We start from the raw sequence: 20,134 nt of genomic DNA, 5'->3' as shown, positions 1-20,134 counted from the left end.
AACTGACAGTGATAGGCTGTAGCAATTCAAAGAGAGAAAATGCAAGGTTCAGGGACGATATCTGACAGAACTTGGAGTTCAAATCCTAAGTAAGTGCCAGGCCACTTATTAGCTATATGGCTTTAGGAGAGTTACTAATCCTTTCTAGAATACAGATTCTTTAATATGTAAAAGGTAGATAATAATAGCTACTGTTTTAGTAAGGATTAATATTGGAATATTTAGGAGAGATTAAAAAAAAAAGATAGTTCCTACTTCTACTCTTTCCCTATGTTCTTGATCAGTCTAGACTGCCAGGGAAGAAGGAACAAGATGTATGTTTGTTTAAAGTAAAATATATGTATTTTTTATCTCAATCCCCAGCTCAGTATATAAAGCAGATAAAATTGAAACAAAATTTTCACAAAATAATAGCTATTATGTGTCATGCACTGTGCATTTTCTTCTGAATTCTAGTTTATCTCATTAAGAAGTAAAAGTGTTTGAAAACATTCCTCTAGACCTTTTAAATGAGCTTAGCTACTATAGTTAGAAGAAATAAACACATCTTGTTTTGGGATGGGGGTAACTTTTCCATCACTATATTCTCTTCTCTAGGATGAAGGCTATGCTTGGATATGATCATTATATACTACCAAATCATTGCTATTCAGGAGGTATTAGCGCTCAATCTAGAAGTAGCTTCTTGGACAGGCAATCAGCCAGATGTTTAATGAAGACAGCAAAATGTGGAAACTTTCTCCAGATTATGATTAATTTTTAGTGAAGTAATCTTTTAATGAAAGGACCCTTATAAATAAATAATAGTACTAGTGTATTGACAACAATATAATATAGTGGGTATAGTATTTGGACAACTGAGACCTATATTAACTGGTAAAGGTAGTCCAGACACATTGTTTTGAAGTTTTATAATCAACAATTAGATTTGAGGAAGTAGATTCCTTAATACTCTGAAGTCTTATGAAACGTAACAGCTTTGTGTATATAGGCCCATTACACAGCAAAATGGAAATATATGTGATTTATATTCTGTTCCTTATCACAATACACATTTATGGAAAGATAAACATCTTGAGATGTTGATATAGCTTTAAAAATGTCTTCATTTAAAATATACTATTTTAGTACGCATTAGTCTATCTTCAGAAGGCAAAGAGGTTGGATCCTTTGAAAAACCTAATCATGTCACGATCAAGGTGACATACCTCCTGGGTTCCATACCTCCCAATTTACTCACAATGGAAGCCAAAGTCCTTATTATGGCCTCTAAGGTTTAGCCCCAATCACTTCTCCCCCCACCCCTTCCACCCCGCCACCCCCCATCTGCACCCCTTCACCTGCTTTCAACTCCTACTGTTCTCCAACCATTTCATTCACCCCAGCCATTCTATTCTGCACAGGAGACTGTCGAGTCCCTTATCTCCTTCAGGTCTTTGCTCAGACTCAGGCCTTTCCTGTCCACCATTTTCTGATGAATGAATGAAAGAATGAAGGGATTTTTTTTTAACTCTGGCGTAATGTTGTTCGGTTCTTCAGAGTCTGTGCTTTTAAATATATTCCACAGGTAGAAATTATTACATGATTAGTAGTATTGCTGATCTTAGCTATGCAATATACAGCAGAACGAATATCATATATAGGCTTTTAAAGATTTCTCATTTCTGGATCTTCAGTTTTGGGGTTAGTCGAACCAAGCAGGTGGTTATGTTGCCACGTTAATGGCCCTGGTCATGGGGAGTAGGCCGGTGGGGATGTCCGTTTCTAGGGAGGATGACAGGTAAAAGTCTCACCATGATGCTCAAAATCCCCAGTATTGTCTTTGGGGCTGCCCAGATTCTCGGCATTTCAGACCTAGTCCGGGTTGGTAGCCAACAGAGGAAGAAACCCGGCAGGATATTTTCTGGAATGATCTCCTGATGCAACTGCGTTTGCAGCTTTCCTGTCAGGACCCAGAGGGAGCTTTATGGCCACCAGACTCACAACGCCTGGTTCGTTCCCAGTCCCTGGGCTCTGGGAAGCGGCGCGGAGGCCTGAGGGGCTTTCGCGGGGTCACCAGGCGGCGTCCGGGCCGCACGGCCGCGCCCGGCATTCCAGTTGGCCGCTGCGGCAACAGGTGAGGCGGGCGGAGCGCCAATCAAACAGCCAGCCCGCCCGCCCCGGCGTCCGCGCTCGGCGCTCGGCGCTCGGCGCTCTGCGCTCCGGGCGGCGGCGAGCTCGAGGAGGAGGATCCCGGCGGCTGCGCGGCGGCGGCGGCAGCGGCAGCAGCGGCGGCTTAGCCCTGCAGGAGCGACGGCAGGGAGGCGGGAACTGCTCCCGCACGGGGGCGCTGCCCCCTGCGCGGGGGAGGAGCCAGAGAGGAACCGGGTTTTTCTGCCGCCGGAGCGCACTGGAGTTGGGAGAACTCATCCTGACCATGAAGGGCAGCAAAGGCATCGAGAACCCGGCTTTCGTCGCCTCCAGCCCAGACACCCCGCACCGTCTGTTTGCATCGCCCTCTCACGTCGAGGTCTCGGACTTGTCCATCAACACCCAGCGACAGAACTCGCAGCCGCGGGAGCCTCCGGAGCCCCAGAAGTCGCCGGAGCCACCCCGGCCCCCTGCGGATCCCGCTGTCTCCCAAGAGCTGTCCGTTCCAGAGTCGCTGTCCGAGTTTGAGGAGGGACCCTGCGGGTGTGGGAACTTAAAACCGCAGAGTCTCCAGCGCTGCAACACGCCCCAGGGCTTTCTGCTGTACTACTGCCTCTTGGCCCTCACGCAAGGTAATGGGCAGGGGCGAGCGGGGCCCAGCGAGGGCGAGGAGGGGCGCGCGGAGCTGGTGGGGCGGAGAGGGCAGGTGTGCGGCGGAGCCCGCGTGGTCCACGCGCTGGGCGAGGCAGCCCCGGGCCTGGGGACTTGGGAGCGCTCCCGCAGACGTCCGCAGGCTCAGGCATCCGCATTGGAGCTTTTCCTTTGTACCAACTTTTAAAACTTGCCGTAGGAGCTTTTCCATCCCCCTTTTGCGTTCTATCTCAGTTTAGCCGTTTCCCGATTCCTTCAAGGAAGTGGAAATCACTGGAGCCTTCCTTTGGGAAGAGTTTTACACCGGGGGTATCCATTCTGTGCTACAAAAGCATGTATCTTGCGAAAGCCCTTATTAAAGGGGTTTTATTTTATTTTATTTTTTTACATGGTTTCTGGAAGGCAAGGGTTAATTTACAGGTGAGGGTAAGGTAGTTCTCCAAGGAGAAATTTGTGGATAGGTTAGGTAGCAGCATTCATGTAGTGTGAGTACATTTAGCTGGAGTTGTGTGTGCGCACAGGTGGAACCCAGTCAATGTTAGCAAAGGCCGGAGGCGTTGGTGAAGGGTGAGGCTTTTGAAACGCAAAGGAGTTGTGCAGACTGTTTTGCTCCAGGATCTCTTTTAGAGTCTCTTGGGAGTTACTGATAGAGTCCACGTTTATCCCCTTAGGAGTTTGCAGTCTAGACCTGGTTTGGAAGAGTGAGTGGTAGAATAGAGGAAGAACGGCTCCCAGGAAAGAAAGCAGGGAGATTCTTAAAAGCTGTTGCTGGGTTGCCCGATGCAAGGGGTGAAAGAATCGGGAAGGGAAGTTACACTAAGGTGACGGACACATTGAGGACAGGTGGGCATTGAGATGAAGCATGCTGAGGGAAATGCTGAAGGTTAGTTAGAATTTGATGGTATGTAGATATTTTTTTAGTCACTTGAACCTTATTTTCAAAGTATTTTGTAAAAAGGCCATCCAGGGCCGATTGGAAGAACTGTAATCCAAGAAATATTTTTGAGGAGGGGGAGGAGTTGGAAATTGCTCTTTTTTAAGATTAACAGAAGAGTAAATCTAAATATATTCTTTTCTTTAATTAACATATAATATGTTATTTGCCCCAGGGGTACAGGTCAGTGAATCTTCAGTCTTACACAATTCACAGTACTCACTGTAGCGCCCCCGCCCCCATGTCCATTACCCAGCTACCCTCTTCCTCCCTCCCACCTCCCAGCAACCCTCAGATTAAGAGTCTCCTATGGTCTGACTCCCTCCCCTTACCATCTTGTTTCATTTTTTCCCTCCCTCCCCACTCCATTCTTTCTATTCTTATTCCTGCTTCCCTATCTGAAGGGAACTCAGAATTCAGTGCCCTTTGCTTTTGCACATAATAGGTGTTCAGTAAGCAAGCATTGATTGCAGGTCAACTGCAGCTTTTCTGCCAAAGGTTGTTTTGTGCCAAAAAGTTATTTCCATTTCCACCTTTCTTGCCCCCACCCAAGTTCACCTTCTCTCAACGTCTTGGTCTTAATTGTCCAAAATCTGTGACCAAATATTTCAGTGCCATAGGAATGCAAAGTTCAAAGAAGTTAGGCACAATTAAAATTTCTTGTTTTATCTTGAAACCTCTTCAGAAATTTCTGTATTCAGGAACACATTCTTGAATTCCCAAAGGAAGTCTCCAGTAAAATATTGTTTAAAATTATTAACAAATATTATTGACAGCCCTAGAAAGATGGGTCAGGTTTAGCCTAGAGTTATAGCTATCTAGAGGCCCCCAATTTAACAAGCATAAGCCTAGATGAAAGTGACCCAATAAATTCTCAGTTTAAATCTGAATTATTACCATTTAAGTTTGAATTATTACTTAATCATGTTTCTCAAACATGATCCCTGGGAGGTCCAATTCCGTGGTATATTAAGTAGTGTTTGGGAAAAACAAAACCCCTCTCTTGTCAGGTTAGTTTACTTAACCCAGAATTTCTCAAAGATAAACAGGGTTTCTCTTAGCACTTAACCTTCTAATGTGCCTCCTATTTTCATGTATGTAAAATAGAGACATGTAGTATGCAATATTTCCTGAAATTTCCTTTAGTAAAGGAGAGTTCTTAGAACTTCTGTAGCATTGAATTCAGAGTGGTATTCCTAGGCTTTAAGTGCCAAATCTCCATAAGAGTTTATAAATTTACTTTCTCAGAGAAGTTATACCATAAAGACAGTTGAGTTTTCATGACTAACTTTTAATCAGTGTGACAAGTGTGTTGGGAAGTTGGTTTTTTGGGTGGGGGGAGTGGGTTGATCTTTGGATGGGGAAAGTTTCATATTCTCAGATACGTTTATCTCATAAGCATGTCATTCCTAGGTACATTAGACACTATACCTTTAAATTTTAAGAACTGTAAGTTGGCTTTTGACTTATTAAATTGGCATAAAAATAAAATCATGTTAAGACTTTTAAAACTTGTCATATTGGTTTTCTTCAAATATATTTACAGTTGCAGTCTTGATAAAGCAAAATGTAAAGAAGTTGTAGAAATCATGACTTGTGTATATTCTGCTCGCTAACGAGTGAAGATGAGTCATGGTATCCTCCTAAGTAAAGGGAGTAACTAGTTAAAAACTGTATAATTGGATCAGATGCTTTTTATTTTCAATTTATACTGATGTTTAAACTCCTGTAAATTTAATCTGTATCTGGACATAACCTTTTTGTGAAGTCAGTCACAATTAGATTTCCAGCTTTTCGTTGTTTACATTATAGTCTTCCATCGCAGTTGTTATTAACAGATAAAATGTATAGTTTTTCGTTTACTTTGCATGTGATTTAGAATGCCAGTAGTTGAAATGACTCAGTGTGTGTTTATTTTTGTTCTAGGACTTCTTAAGTTATAACTTTCATGTCTATACAAGTTTTAGAGGAAAAGATGTTTGAAGCTAAATTTCACCTTTCATAAGACTAAGTCAAGGATCTCTAGTAATATATAAATATGTTTAATAATTGAACAACCTGGGATGGTTGTTCAATTATTACTTAATGACCTCTTTAATGACCTCTGAGTCACCTGTACTTTTTGGTATTCTTCTGAGTGAGGTCTAAGAGAGTATGTTACTCTTGGAGTCTCTCTCGCAGACTGGCTTCATAAGAATTCACCAGTCTGATTTTTTGTTTGTTATATAGAGAAAAATGCAGTTATCTACAATTTTGTTTAGGAGAAGCATCGATTTTATTTAACACCTGAAAATTCACAAGTGTACCATTTAAAAGCAAACTAATTTTTAAGGAAGTTTGTTTGAGTTGCTAACTTTGAAACTTTGGGACTTTTAAATTTGGCACATTAAAAAGAATCAATATAAATGAACACTCAAACTTTAGTCATAACCAAACTTTAGTACATTGTTTTAAAACTCATAATCCATATGGGGAAGTTAATAAAAATCATGTACATACATTTTCTTTTCTCTCTTTCAGGTATTATCGTAAATGGCCTTGTAAATATTAGCATTTCCACTATTGAGAAGCGCTATGAAATGAAGAGTTCTCTGACGGGCCTGATATCATCAAGCTATGATATCTCATTCTGTTTGTTGTCTTTATTTGTGTCATTCTTTGGTGAAAGAGGACACAAACCAAGATGGCTTGCATTTGCATCCTTTATGATAGGACTGGGAGCACTTGTGTTTTCAATGCCAAAATTTTTTAGTGGAAGATACCAATTGGGGTCCTTTTTTGAAGGTAAGTCTCTGTTACGTTTTTGTTTGTTTTAATTTAAGAAGTACTTTAAAACAAGGCCTTTAATTTTATATTGCAACTTACTTGTACAGGTGAGAAGGGTAAGGACTTCGTCTCCTTCACTATTTACTCCTTTGTTTTGATGTGAATTGTGTGAAGTAGATTAGTGCATTATTCATTGCTTCAGTGGTTGTTCACGTTATTAATCCTCTGAATCTCATTCCCCAAATTACTCATTGCTCAAAAAACCATGAGAGACTATGGACTCTGAAAAACAATGAGGGGTTTGAATTGACGGGTGGGTGGGAGGTTGGGGTACCAGGTGGTGGGTATTATAGAGGGCACAGATTGCATGGAGCACTGGGTGTGGTGAAAAATAATGAATACTATTATACCGAACATAAATTAAAAAAAAAAAAAAAGCAATGATCAGTTTTCCTTTGCATTTGTATGTCGTTGGGGTTCTAAGAGCTATAGTTTTCTCTTGTGTGTGTGTGTGTGTGTGTGTGTGTGTGTGTGTATGTATGTTTTAAGTTACTATTTATTTGAAAGAAAGAGAATGAGAGACAGCATGAGAGAAGGGAGGGTCAGAGGGAGAAGCAGACTCCCCACTAAGCAGGGAGCTGGATGTTTGGATTCCCTGGACTCTGAGATCATGACCTGAGCAGAAGGCAAGCACTTAAACTTTTGAGCCACCCAGGCATCCCCCAACCCCTGTTTTCTGGTTTTATTTGGTGTGCTTATAGCTCCGCACTCTGGACATGTCAATTCCTGATTCCTGAGAAAAGAGAGATGAAATTTATAGCACTGAAGCCTTTCCTAAGAATTGAAGCTAGCTGTACTTTCGACTGTATTAGAGACATAGAACTTTATGAGTTATCTAACGTGTTGCTCTGGTTAGTTGAAAAACTACATTATTCAAAGGCTCAAAAGGAAATTTGACTGTATTTCTATGTTGTTTTTTTTTTTTTTTCTCCCAAAGAATCCTTTTCAGTGAAGAAAACAATTATGGTAGAGCCAGAGGGATGTTCTAATGAAGACCTTAACATTTTTATTGTCTTTCCTGGGATTTTTAATAACAAATGTTGAGAAAAAGAATGTTATAAAATTAACTTTCAGGAGTTAGATAAGTGAGGAAAAGGCTTAGAGTATGAAGAAAGGAGAACTGGGGCCTGTTGCAATATAGGCATTATTTTTAAAAAGTTAAGGTTCTTACATTTGTCGAGTTTCAATATTGAAAATTAATGTTAAAGTGTTAACATTCCTAAGACCAGCTTCCAAATTATAGAATGACAACCAATAGGAAAATGTTTTTAACAGTTTAACAATAATATTTTTAACAATTATGCAGCATGGTTTTAGGAGTATACTTAGGTAAGCAGTCTTCATTTTGGAAATAAAAATAGAATATGCAAGCATATAGGACCAATAGAGGGTGTTTTTAAAGAGTTTTGGTAGAGTTTGGAATAAATGAGATAAGGAAAGTATGTTATCAGTGAAAAGATCACTTTTATTGATTCTAGATTGGACAAGATTCTGTAAGGCCAATGTCACATAATTTCCCTGGAGGTAGTTTTAGGAACAAGGCACACTAGGCTTTAGTATGACAATTTTGAAATCGTAACACTAAAGTCTAACCTTGAGTCTTTCACATAGGAAACATGATACTGATTCTGTGATAGCAAAAATACTGTTCATAGCATTTACATGGTAATCTTTGTACTAAATCAAATTCCCCAGTCTTCCAGTTGATCAGATGCCCTACTTGTTTTTAAAGTATATGAGCTCTGATACTATCTCTGACTCTCTAAACTAAAACCACAACACCTGTTCCAGTACCAAAGCCTCATCTGTCTTCAACAATCTTCTTAGCTTCATCTCTTGCCAGACACACTTTGAACTGTAGCTGATCTGAACAATTTATAATTCTCCATGGGAAATGGCTGCAAATTAAGGTGTGTGTCATTGGGGACAGAGATGAAGCCAAGAAGATTGTTAAAACCAGGTCACATTATACTGTACTATGTAAGTTTTCACCAAGTTCTTTTTGATATGTCTTACTGATATTTTTATTATTTTAGTTGAAGTAGATTTGAGGAATTGGCTGATTGTGAGGTTTTTAGTGTAAATTAGACTCATAATTTAAATCATAGGTTATCACTGGCAAATGGAAACAGAATCTCAGGTTGCCCTTATGTTCTGTCATTTATACAATGAATATTGCTTTGGACTCTACCTGGTGCTGCGATAAACAGCGAAACAGTTTCATGCCATCAGGATTTTCTGTGGTAGTGGGAAGAAATATGGAGTTCATAAACAAATGAAATAATCAAAGATGAAAGTGTTTTTATAAAAGAACAAATAGTATGAAGTAATAGTGCATAAAAGAAAAAATATGTGGTCAAGCGAAGGTCGTTTTGACAATAACTGGATAATGAGGAACCAGCTTTGAAAGATGCTTTCCAGGCTGGAGAAAAACATGATAAATGGCGTTGGAGGGAGAAAGGGTTTGGCAGGTTTTAGGAATTGTCACTTTGGCCAGCATGATCAAGGCATGGGAGAACATGGCATGGCATGAACTTGGAGAGACCGGTAGATGCCAACATGAGGCATTTAGATCTTCCTTTAAGTGCTGTGGGAAGTCATGAGGAAGTTCCCCCTCCCCCCATTTTTAAAAAGATTTTATTTGAGAGAGAGCAGGAAGCACAGGAGCGAGTGGGGGTGGAGATGGGCAGAGGGAGATGGAGAAGCAGATTCCCAACTGAATAGGGAACCTGACTATGCAGTGCTTGATCCCAGGACCCCAAGAGTATCACCTAAACAGAAGACAGATGCTTAACTGACTGAGCCACCCAGGTGCCCCAAGAAAGTTTTCCAAAGGGACATGTGTGACCTTACATTCTGATACGATCATTTTGGCTTCTGTTCTGAAGGATGAGAGTAAATAGGAGAGAATCACCTAGGGGTTTTTTTTTATTAGAGTCCAGGTGAGAGATATAAAGGTGGTTGGATTGGGTTGGTATTAGTAGAGATTTCAAGGAGTGACTGATTCTCGATGTATTTTCAAGGAAAAAGAGTACTCTTTGGTAGATTGATTACAAAAGAGGAGTGAAAAATGACTCCTTGATACCTGGCTTGGCCAACTGGAGCAATTCACTAGAATGCAGAATAGCATTGGGAGTGGAAATCAAGAAATCAGGTTTGGAATTAGTGGGAGCTCAATATTATATATCTCGATAGTGTTGTAATATATATCTTTGAACATACATGTTTGTATGAATGTGCAAGTTACTCTTTAGTCTTCATTCCTAGAAGGGCTCATATTGGGTTTGAAGGGCTTCCTCATTCAAATTTTTTTTTTTTTTTTTTAAAGATTTTATTTATTTATTTGACAGAGAGAAATCACAAGTAGGCAGAGAGCCAGGCAGAGAGAGAGAGAGAGGAGGAAGCAGGCTCCCTGCCGAGCAGAGAGCCCGATGCGGGACTCGATCCCAGGACCCTGAGATCATGACCCGAGCCGAAGGCAGCGGCTCAACCCACTGAGCCACCCAGGCGCCCCATTCAAATTTTTGATAGGTAATGACACACTGACTTTTAGGAAGGGATGTACCAGTTGCTCTCTCAAGCCAATACATGAAAATGCCCAGTTGCTATCTTGAATTTCTCCGTTTTTTTCCCTGAAAGTTTTCTTTAATAGGAATGTGTCTTTGAGGTATGTTTCTGTGTATGTGTAGGTATTCATATATAGCAGATAAGAACTAAGGACTGAAACTGTATTACATATCTAAAGGGAAGGAATTCAGGCATTTAGAAACAGAAGGAATGTTAGAAATCATAAATTTCTTCTTTTACACCTCTAGGACAAGAGGTGAAGTGGCTTCATAGTGATTTCATAGAGCGGACAATAACAGCTAAAACTAATACTAGTTTTTGTGCTTTGTTTAATGTTTTTAATTTTTTAAATTTTCTCATAGGTTTATTAACTATATTGAATAGTTTTAATATTTTTATGAATTTATTTATTTAAGTGTTTACATATTACATAATTACTTTTGTGAATTTAAACCATTTTTCCCCAATTTTGAATAGCCGGTTGTAATGACCTATTCTTTCTTAAAAACACAATAACTGGTCTGTTCAAGTAAGTTAATCCACTTTTGCAGATTTTGGACTCTTATAACCAAAAATCTTCATGATTTATCTAAGTCTAAAGAGAATATACTGGAAAACGATATGAGTGGGAAAAGAAACAAGAGTTGAAAACTCTCTGTAAATAGATAGAAACAAGGGCATGTACAATCTTGTTAGGTAATATAACATAAATAACCTAAAGAGCCTCACACTAAGAAATCATTTTATTAATTGAAATTATAGTGTAATTTAATTTGAAAATGACATTGAGAGAATTAGCATTTTCCTTTGGATGCCTTTTTGTTGTTGTTTTTTGAACTTGAGAAAAGTCAGGGCTCAGGATGAAATTATTCTATAAGAGGAGATTAATGTAATATAGTTCATAATTAGAGGAAAACAAAATGTGAAATATGATAAGCCTGTATAATTTCCACAGGTGATAGAAAAACACAAATGAGGTAAAGAGTTAGCAAAAAGGTAGAAAAGGGTGTTTGAAACAGCTTGAATTTTCTATTCTGTAAGAATAAAATTTGGGAAAATATTTTTTAAAGGGAAACTTATGAAGACCTAAGGGTTAGAGGTGATTATCTAACTTCGGAGATATTTATCAAAGGGAAGTTTTGGTTGTTATTGGATACAAAAAATGGGAAGAATTAAAATTGACAGAAATGCTTCTCAGAACTTATTTTTATATATGTTAGCCTGGAAATAGAATATGTCATAAAATACTTTAAAGTAAATAGTATTTGACATTCACTTTTGATATACTTTAACTTGTTATTACATATTTTAATATAATTTTCAAATATTATAAAAATATAATAAGTAAATCTTTACCACATAACATTTTGTTTTCCTCCAACCACTTTTTAATTCCTTGTGGATGAGTGTTAATTTAATGGTGTTAAGGAAAATAATCTCTTTGACTCTTTGAGATTGTTGGGAGGGGGATCCTTATTAAATACTTAGAAATTATAGGTAAGTAATTACTAAATCCAGTGAAGCTCTTTTTCTTTATTGACCAATAGTTGGATAACTTTTCTTAAGTCATATTATTTTCATGTTTCTCTTTTCCATTCCTTTCTCAGAAAAAGATAGCTCTGAACACTTTACATTTACTTCAGCATTAAATTTCTAATGTTTTAGATTGGTATTTCAGGAAGAATTCTGTATCGAAAGATGTTGGTTATGCAAAGTGACTAAAATGTTGAACTGGGAAAATGATTAGTGTGAGACTCAAATGTGTGATTTAATTTTAGTTACTGTTTTGCCTTTTATCTTGTATTCATAAGGATTTTTTTTTTTTTTTAACATGGAATACTTCTCTAGATTGGAGAAGACATAGGGCCAAGGATCTTACAGTTTTACAGTTGCTAATTTAATACAGTATAATTTCCCTGGGCCTCTGAATGTTCTTCTTCCTTGATATTTCTTCTTCCTTATAAAGAATCAGTTTTATTTTTCTTATATTTCAATTTAATTGCAACAAATGAATAAAAAAGGAAAGGTAATATCTTAGAATATGTAATGATGTAATAAAACAAATGATTCAAAAGATTTTTAAATTCCATACGTATAGTAAAAGAGCTAGAACTAACTTCTAGGGGTAGTCAGTGCTCCAGATGGAACTATCACAGTTTTTAATATCCAAGGCACTTCAGTTTTCCACAAACTTCCCAGATTATATGAGTTACCCTAGATGCTTGCTACCGTCACTTACTGCCTCTTGGGGACCCTGACCCAGTAAGTCTGTAGTAAGACTCAGGAATTTATATTTTTTAAAACTAACAAGGTTATCTTATCAGTCCATTTGGGGAAACATATGTCCAGCTTGGTGCTTAATTATTTTGTACAGTTTCATCTATGGGCACAGAGGTTTCTTTTTCATTTCAGGATTATTGCTTTATAAATTCCTTTAAAATAGAAGTTTCACAACCGTCATGAAATACTAGATACTTTAATGTAGCCAGTTTTGTTGAAATTCAAATGACCAGGCTTCTGAAAAAAAAGGAAACTAACAGAAAATTAAATAGGAGGCATGTGTCAGTGAGTTATTAGCACAAACTTATTTCTGCTCACAGCTATAATTTGTAAATAAAGATTTAAAAACGCATGCCCTTGAGCAAAAGAATATGTCCCGCATTTCTTAAAGTATGATCTGCAGAGCCCAGCTTCTGAAGATATTAAGAGTATCTTAAAAATATGTTTCATGGTTCAATGAGGTTGGGAAAATCAAAGTTAAGGGCTGTCTCTGTTACATCCCTGTAAGTTAATGCAGTTTTGAATCTGTAGTTAAGAGGATGTGATATGTATCAAAGGACTCCACTGGTTGGCCCCTTTGCTCTACTTCTGCTGCTCACTTCATGTTTTCTCCCCCAGATAAGTGTTTTGGTGAACAGGCTTTGGGGACATCTGTTCTGTGCTGTCTTACATCATTTTGAAAGCCCTTGTTGAATTTAGAATCTTGATTATGGCCAGAATTAGAACAGCCTGTGATGGATAGTAGGTGTTCAAGAAACGTTTGTTGAGTTGTCACATATTTTAATGAATGAATGGATCCTTTCAGTGGAGGCATATTAAGAGTCTAATGACTTCCCCTCCATAGAAGGGCAGTAAGAGCAGTTAATGTCAGATAGAGGCAGTTTGGGATGCTCTGTTCACATTTTCCATAAACTTGACCTAAAGAGTAATGGAGCATTTTTTGGGGGGGGGGGCACCGAGGCGAGTTTTGGGAGGAACTGTGTTATCAGTGGCAGAGCATAGATGATCTTTATGGGTAAGATTTGGGATCTGAAAAATTTACAGTGCAAAAGAGGAAGCTAAAATGAGAAGCATATTCAGTAATAATAATACAACGTTTTGGTATTCTACTTTTGGTTTTTGCCTTAATTACTTGCTAAACTATTGATTTCCCTGTGTAGCTACCATGCTTCTAAGGTGATGCTGAAATGGCAGGATTTTTTCTTGATAGACTATTAGTAGTGATTATCCTTATTTGTTTTCATGTATAAAATAAAAGGAAATGCTCTGCTAAGGCATTCAACTTGACCAGAGGCATAGTTGTGTCTTACTGGTATAGTGTATGGGAGGTGATAATTAAGCAATGCTTTTGTTGCTTCCTCAGAAAGGTTGGTAAAAATGTGGTTTGTGGCAAGAAAGAAATGAGGAAGTCACTGTTCTTAAAAAAATGCCCAAAGAGGTACTGTGTGTTTTAATGTATTTTTTCCCCAGTTAATTACCATTAGCACATTACCTTGAGAGAAATTATGCAGCAATATAGCAGGGATATTAAGGTCAGACAAAACTGAATTTAAATTTTTGCTCAAATGCTGTGTGGGCCTGGACAAGCTTTACTATAAATTACAATGATGATAATAACCCCTCCTCACTGGAGACTGTATGATACTGTATACTGTACTATATACCATAGTGATAAGGCAGTGCCTGGTGCATGGTAAGAACTCATTAAATAGTAGCAATGAATAATAGCTTTGTTCATGATAATTAAGTAACAGCTATACTAATGTTAAAAACTACTTTTCTTAGGACGCCTGGGTGGTTCAGTTGGTTAAGCTTCTGCTTTCAGTTCAGGTGATGATCCCAGATCCCTGGGATGGAGCCTGGGGGCTGTCTGCTCAACTGGGAGCCTACTTCTCCTTCTCCCTCCTCAGCTTTCCCTCTTTGTTCTCTCTTTCTCTCTCTCTCAAAAGAAGGAGCAAACAAACAACCCCCCCACCCTCCCCCAAAAAACTACCTTTCTTAGTTTATCTCAAAAGTCTGGCTAAACACTTCCAAAGTAATATATTAGAGAGGATTTTAATTAGCTATGTTTCCAGGATTATATTCTTAGGAGATAAGAAGATAACTCTGGTGTAGTTCAGCTTAAATGGATCCACTCAAAATAGTACACAAAAATATTAACTTTTAAATAGGCAAAATGCCAGTTTAAATATCTTTAATTTTTTTTATCTAATTTTAAACATGATACATCCTTTGCAAGCCATTCAGAAGATTTAAAAAAAAAAAACCCGAAAGAAATGGAATAAAAGGAAAAAAATGGAATAAATGAAACAAAAAAGGAAGGAAATAAGTTTTTATACCATAACTTAGATTATCCACTGCTAATATTGTTCAGTTTTCTTAATGTATATATATGTTTTTATGTGTATTCACAAATAGTCACACATCATACACACATTTACAGTACAGTCATTAACACACAGTCATGCTCACTCACATCCACACATTCTTACTAACATTCATACATATTCATACATCTTGTATCACATTTATACATATGCATTCAAATGTACATTTAAAGGAAACAACATTTTGAATTTATAGCTATTCACTTTTTCTTTAAGAATATATATTGGTCATTGTTCTATTTTAAAACAGTTGCAAATTATTTATGTTTTTATATTCATTTTATAGATAACCTATTTAATCATTCCTCTTTTGTTGTGTTTTTTTATTAGTACATTATTCTGGTTAGAGAAGTCCTGTGGGTCATTGCAGACAATTTGGACAATACTAAGGAATAGAAGAGAAAAAAAAAAACAATTCATTGTTCTTTCTCAAGGAAAAGAACTTTGGGACTGTGTTAATGTTTTTAATGTGCCTATTTCTTTTCTTTTTTTTTTTTTAAAGATTTATTTATTTATTTATTTATCTGAAAGAGAGATAGAGATTGCAAGTAGGCAGAGGGGCAGGCAGAGGGAGAGGAAAGCAGGTTCCCTGCCGAGCAGAGAGCTTGGTGCCTGGCTCGATCCCAGGACCCTGAGATCATGACCTGCGCCGAAGGCAGAGGCTTAACCCACTGAGCCCCATAATGTGCCTATTTATTATAGAGTTAATATAATATTTTGTATAGTTTTCAAACTTTGAACATTCTTTTCTTATATAACATTCCTTTTTAAATTTTAACTATTCTCATGAAGTTGAATATTTATATTTGAAAGTTTTCTATTGTAAATTACCTCATGCTAACATTGATTATGTTTAAAGATTTTACTTTATTTTGGTAATTATACAGTATTTAGCATTTCAGAATTGTCTTTTTTCACTCAGAATAATTCTCTAAAAACTCACCAGAGTGGTGGTTATCCAATGTTCATTCCTTTTTATTGCTAATTACCAAGTAGTTCATGTAATGAATGTATCAGAGATGGTTTGTTTAACTATTCACCTACTAAAGGACATCTGCGTTGATCTGTTTTTGGTTGTTACAAATAAAGTTATGAACATTTGTATGGATGTTTGTGTAAACATAGTTCTCATTTCTGTAGGATAGATGCCCAGGAGTGAAACAACTGGGTCATGTGATAGTTTTATGTTTATTTTTTTGAGAAATGCTAAACTATTTTCCAGAGAGAGTGTACCATTTTATAGCCCATCAGCAGAGTATGAGTGACTCTATCATTTGGTGCTGTCTTTTTTTTTTTTTTTTTAGATTAGCCACTCTGATAGGTTTCAGTGAAATCTCACTGTGGCTGCAACTTGCATTTTCCTAATGGCCAATGATGTTGAGTGTCTTTGCTCGTGTTGATTTGCCATCTGCTTAACCTTGGTGTAATGTCTGTCCATGATTTTTGCCCATTTTCTAGCTGGATTGTTTGATTTGTACTGTTGAATTTTGAAAGTTGCTTATGTATCTTAAGTCCTAGATCTTTGTCACATAGGTGATTTGCACATATTTTCATCCAGTATAGCATATCTTTTCATACTTTTAACAGGGTTTTTCATAAGTGCAAAAGATTTAATTTTGATGAAATTCAGTTTACCAGTTTTTCTTTTTATGGATTATATTTTTGTTGCCAAGTCTAAGAATTCTTTACCTAGTCCTAGATCCTAGAGAGTTTCTATTTTTTTTTTTAAAGTTCTAGTTTTCCATTTTTGTCTGTGATACATTTTGAATCTTGACTCTCTTTGTATTCCCATTAGCACTAGCATTCTCTGTTTTTTCCTTTAATATACCAAACATGTAAGAAACATATTTGTCATGATAATCATCTGGTTGGAAAGAGGAAAATACATAGCAGTCACTAGTTCAGAGAAATCCTGAAATCCCACTGGGAAGATGGTATGCTTGTTCCTTGAGTAAAGCTGCCTCTTGGGAGGCGTTTATTGTTCTCTGTTGGTTTTTTAGTCGTCTTTGGCTATATTTGAAGAGGGCAAATGGAGGGCATATTCCTTGTATAGTTAGAATCTCTATCAGCCTTTTTCTTACCTGTAGAAATTTAGGAACTAAGGGTTATTTTCATACTCATTCAGTTATAATCTGTCTGAGAAGAGGCTGGTGGTTCATTTGGTGATGCAACAGTTTCAGAAACCAATTTGTTATCTCATTGGTTTGGGTATATGTGCCAATAGCCATACTCATGGTTTTGTTGTAGGTCTTATCTTTCTTAACCTCATGCCTCTCTCTGGACTTAATTAAGCATATCAGACTAATGGGAGAGTAATACCCTTAGGTACTTTTCTCTAAGCAGTATTTTCCAATTAAAAGTACTTGCTTGGCACCATCTTAATCCATTTAATGGTATTAACAGTGAGTGTGGCCTTGTTTTTATCCTTGACATGGTCTGTTTTAATTGACCTTTGTTACTCAGAAAGGACTTCTGAATTTTATCTTTTATAGGATTTGGATGAGAAGCAGTTGTCTCTTCCAACTCTGAAGTCTAATCCTATTCCCTTTCATTCCATCCAGAATGCTTGGCACAGATCCACTGATCACCCACAATGTCATTACTGTCATTTATTTAGGTTATTGGAAGAGGTCAGAAAGGCAACGACCCATAAATCTCTGTAGGATGTTAAAATATGTTACTTAAAAAAGAGTTTCAGCACAAGCTTGCACTGTTTTTTAGCGTATTATTAGGCAAAGGGTAGATAGTTAGTAGGTATTTGTTGAATGAGGACCCCCTGTAATGCACAGAAAAGCCTGCCACATTGAAAAAGAGCAGAAGAGAGGAAGGAACTTTTTCAGAAAGTTAGTGAATAAATAAATTACAGGATTTCTTTATTGAAATGATTCTGAGGATCTTGAGTAATACTAAATTGTTCATGTGGTTTCTGGGATAATGTGAAAAACACTTCTTTCTTGAAAAATTATCTGTAACCATGCCATTTTCTTTTCATAGATTGTACTTCCTATTATCTCCATTTTGTTATCAATGTGGTCATGTTTCTAATTTCAGTTTTATAAGAACAAATAATTGCTATAATACAAAATATTTTACCTTATGTCTGAGTTTTTAAGATAGACTCAGTGGTATTAAGAAGTAATCATAATAACTAAGTATAAAATATAAAATATTGGTCCTTTTAGCTTTGCTAAATATGACATTTTCTAGGATATAGTTTCTGTGACCGAATTCTGGTTACTTCAAACTGAAATATATTCTCTAGTCTTAATGTAACATATAAATTTCATTTATTACTATTCTTAATCTATGATTTCTGTCTGTTATTTTTCATATTAATCTGTTATATTCTGACATTTCTAATTCATTTTTTGGTATTTATTCTTATTTTCCTTTTGTTTACTTTATTACTATAATACTTAGAGGCTATAAATTTTGTATTTGTCAGGTTTTAATTTTTTTTTTGGTCAGGTTTTAATTTTTATAGTATCCATTACTATTATTGCTACATCAGATAGAATTTTTGGGGAATGTAGGAGTTATAATTTGTTCATCATTTTTGGTATTTAATTTTTAATATATTTTTAAAATGTCAATTTTTAATACATTGAATTAACACCCAGGGCCTCTTGCTATGAAATTTAATTGATCTTATATTCTTTTTAAAAAATATTATTTATTTATTTATTTGAGAGAGACGGAACAGGTAAGTGGGGGAGGGACAAGGGGCGAGGGAGAGAATCCCCAGCAGAGTCCAAGCTGAGCACAGAGCTGGATGCGGGGCTTGGTCTTTTAATTCCAAGATGGTGAACTGTGCAGAAAACAAGAGTCACATGCTTAACTGACTGAGTCATCCAGGCACCCCAAATCTTGTGTTCTTGTGGTAACCCTTGTTTTTTGAAAATTCAAAAAGACCTGTAGGATATAAGTTGTATTGATATTCTTCATTTGTCCATCCAGATCCTGGGGCTATGCTAACCTTCAGAGGCAAGGTCAGCTCCATTACTGATTGAGTTTTAGAGACCAAATTGACATATTTAAGTGGGAAAATTCTAAGTTTTATGGGCAGAAACCCAATCTGAATCAATATTATAGGGTTTCACAACCCTTTTACTAATTCCCAGACCTAAGTTAGTTCATAGATAGAGTTCATTATTGATAAGAAGGCTATATATCTTTGAAGAGCTGTACAACAAAGTCAGGAGAATATGATGCTTCTCTTTCCTTAAAGAGGAAAGAAAGAGCTTCCTCCTACCTTAAAACGTTTTATCCAGTGTTGAGCGGGAAGGGTAGTATTCATATTCAATGGAGATGGTTAGATAATAGCTCTGAACTCATCTGATCTCTGGAGTTCTAGAGTAGTGCCATGGTCCACTGATAAGAAAGGGACTTAGAGAGGTCCAATAATAGACTTGGCCCCAAGCTGCTCTAGATCACAGTGAGAACCCATCCTGTAATTTTTCTTAGTCTTAGGATATAGAAAGGGGATAGATATACTAGCCTGAAGAATCTCCACACTGGTTACCTGACCTGTGAATTGAGATATATTATTGTAGGAAGAAATAATTAAAAACCCCTGAATGAAATAGTAAACTGGAAATAATACGGTATTCTTAAAAGGATTGTAGAGTTTAGTGATGCCATCAAGATTTGAAAGATACCAGGGTGGTAAGTCCTACTACATTCTCACTTTTTTTTAATGAATTTGGTGTAAATGCATGATAAAATCATGGAAAATGACTTTAGACCATTGTAAACATAATCAAAATTATAACTTTATTTTTTTATTACTTTATAATCATGGAGTATACATAATACTGATTATAGCCATGTTTCCAGATTTGGTACCTTTTCTAGAGCAAATTGACATAGACTCTGATATCTAATATATAGTTATTGATCTGGCACACGTTTTGTTTCATTTTTCAACTACAAAATAATCAAGATGACTTGCTTTTCTATAGAAGAACAGGAGTACATCACTATTCTCTTATATCAGTCCTGCACACTCATTTTGCTCTTTGGTATAATATGGTCTAGAGCAGTGGTTGTCAACTGAGGCCAGTTTTTCTTTCTGGAGAACTTTTTGATTGTTATGACTGTATTGGAGGATGCTACTGGCACCTAGTGGGTAGAGGACACTGGTAGACCTCCTACAAGACCTACAGGAGAGGCCCTTCCCCAACAAGGAATTACCTAGCCCCAAATTGACATTTGCGATAATCTAGTCTAGAGGTACCGTGATCATCTTACTATCCAACAGAATGTCTTGCTGGACCTTATATTGATGGTATTACGCTAACTGGACTTGGTCAGTTAAGTATTTATTTATTTACTTATTGTATTTTAGAAGCCTCAGTAA

The 20,134-nt window shown here is 37.0% G+C and overlaps 1 protein-coding gene across 1 annotated transcript in view; it reads left to right on the top strand.

Annotated features, from left to right (window-relative positions):
- Window positions 1-2,242: 2,242 nt before the first annotated feature.
- The window catches only part of SLCO4C1 (solute carrier organic anion transporter family member 4C1), a 73,123-nt gene continuing 55,231 nt past the window's right edge, over window positions 2,243-20,134 (top strand). The window contains exons 1-2 of the mRNA XM_059418295.1: window positions 2,243-2,762; window positions 6,236-6,499. Of these exons, the coding sequence (XP_059274278.1) occupies window positions 2,417-2,762; window positions 6,236-6,499 (610 nt within the window). The 5' untranslated portion in view covers window positions 2,243-2,416. The remainder of the gene's footprint in view (window positions 2,763-6,235; window positions 6,500-20,134) is intronic.

The sequence above is a fragment of the Mustela nigripes genome, chromosome 12 (assembly GCF_022355385.1).
Source record: "Mustela nigripes isolate SB6536 chromosome 12, MUSNIG.SB6536, whole genome shotgun sequence".
NCBI classification, from domain to species: Eukaryota; Metazoa; Chordata; class Mammalia; order Carnivora; family Mustelidae; genus Mustela; species Mustela nigripes.
This window is presented reverse-complemented; position numbering and strand designations above follow the sequence as displayed.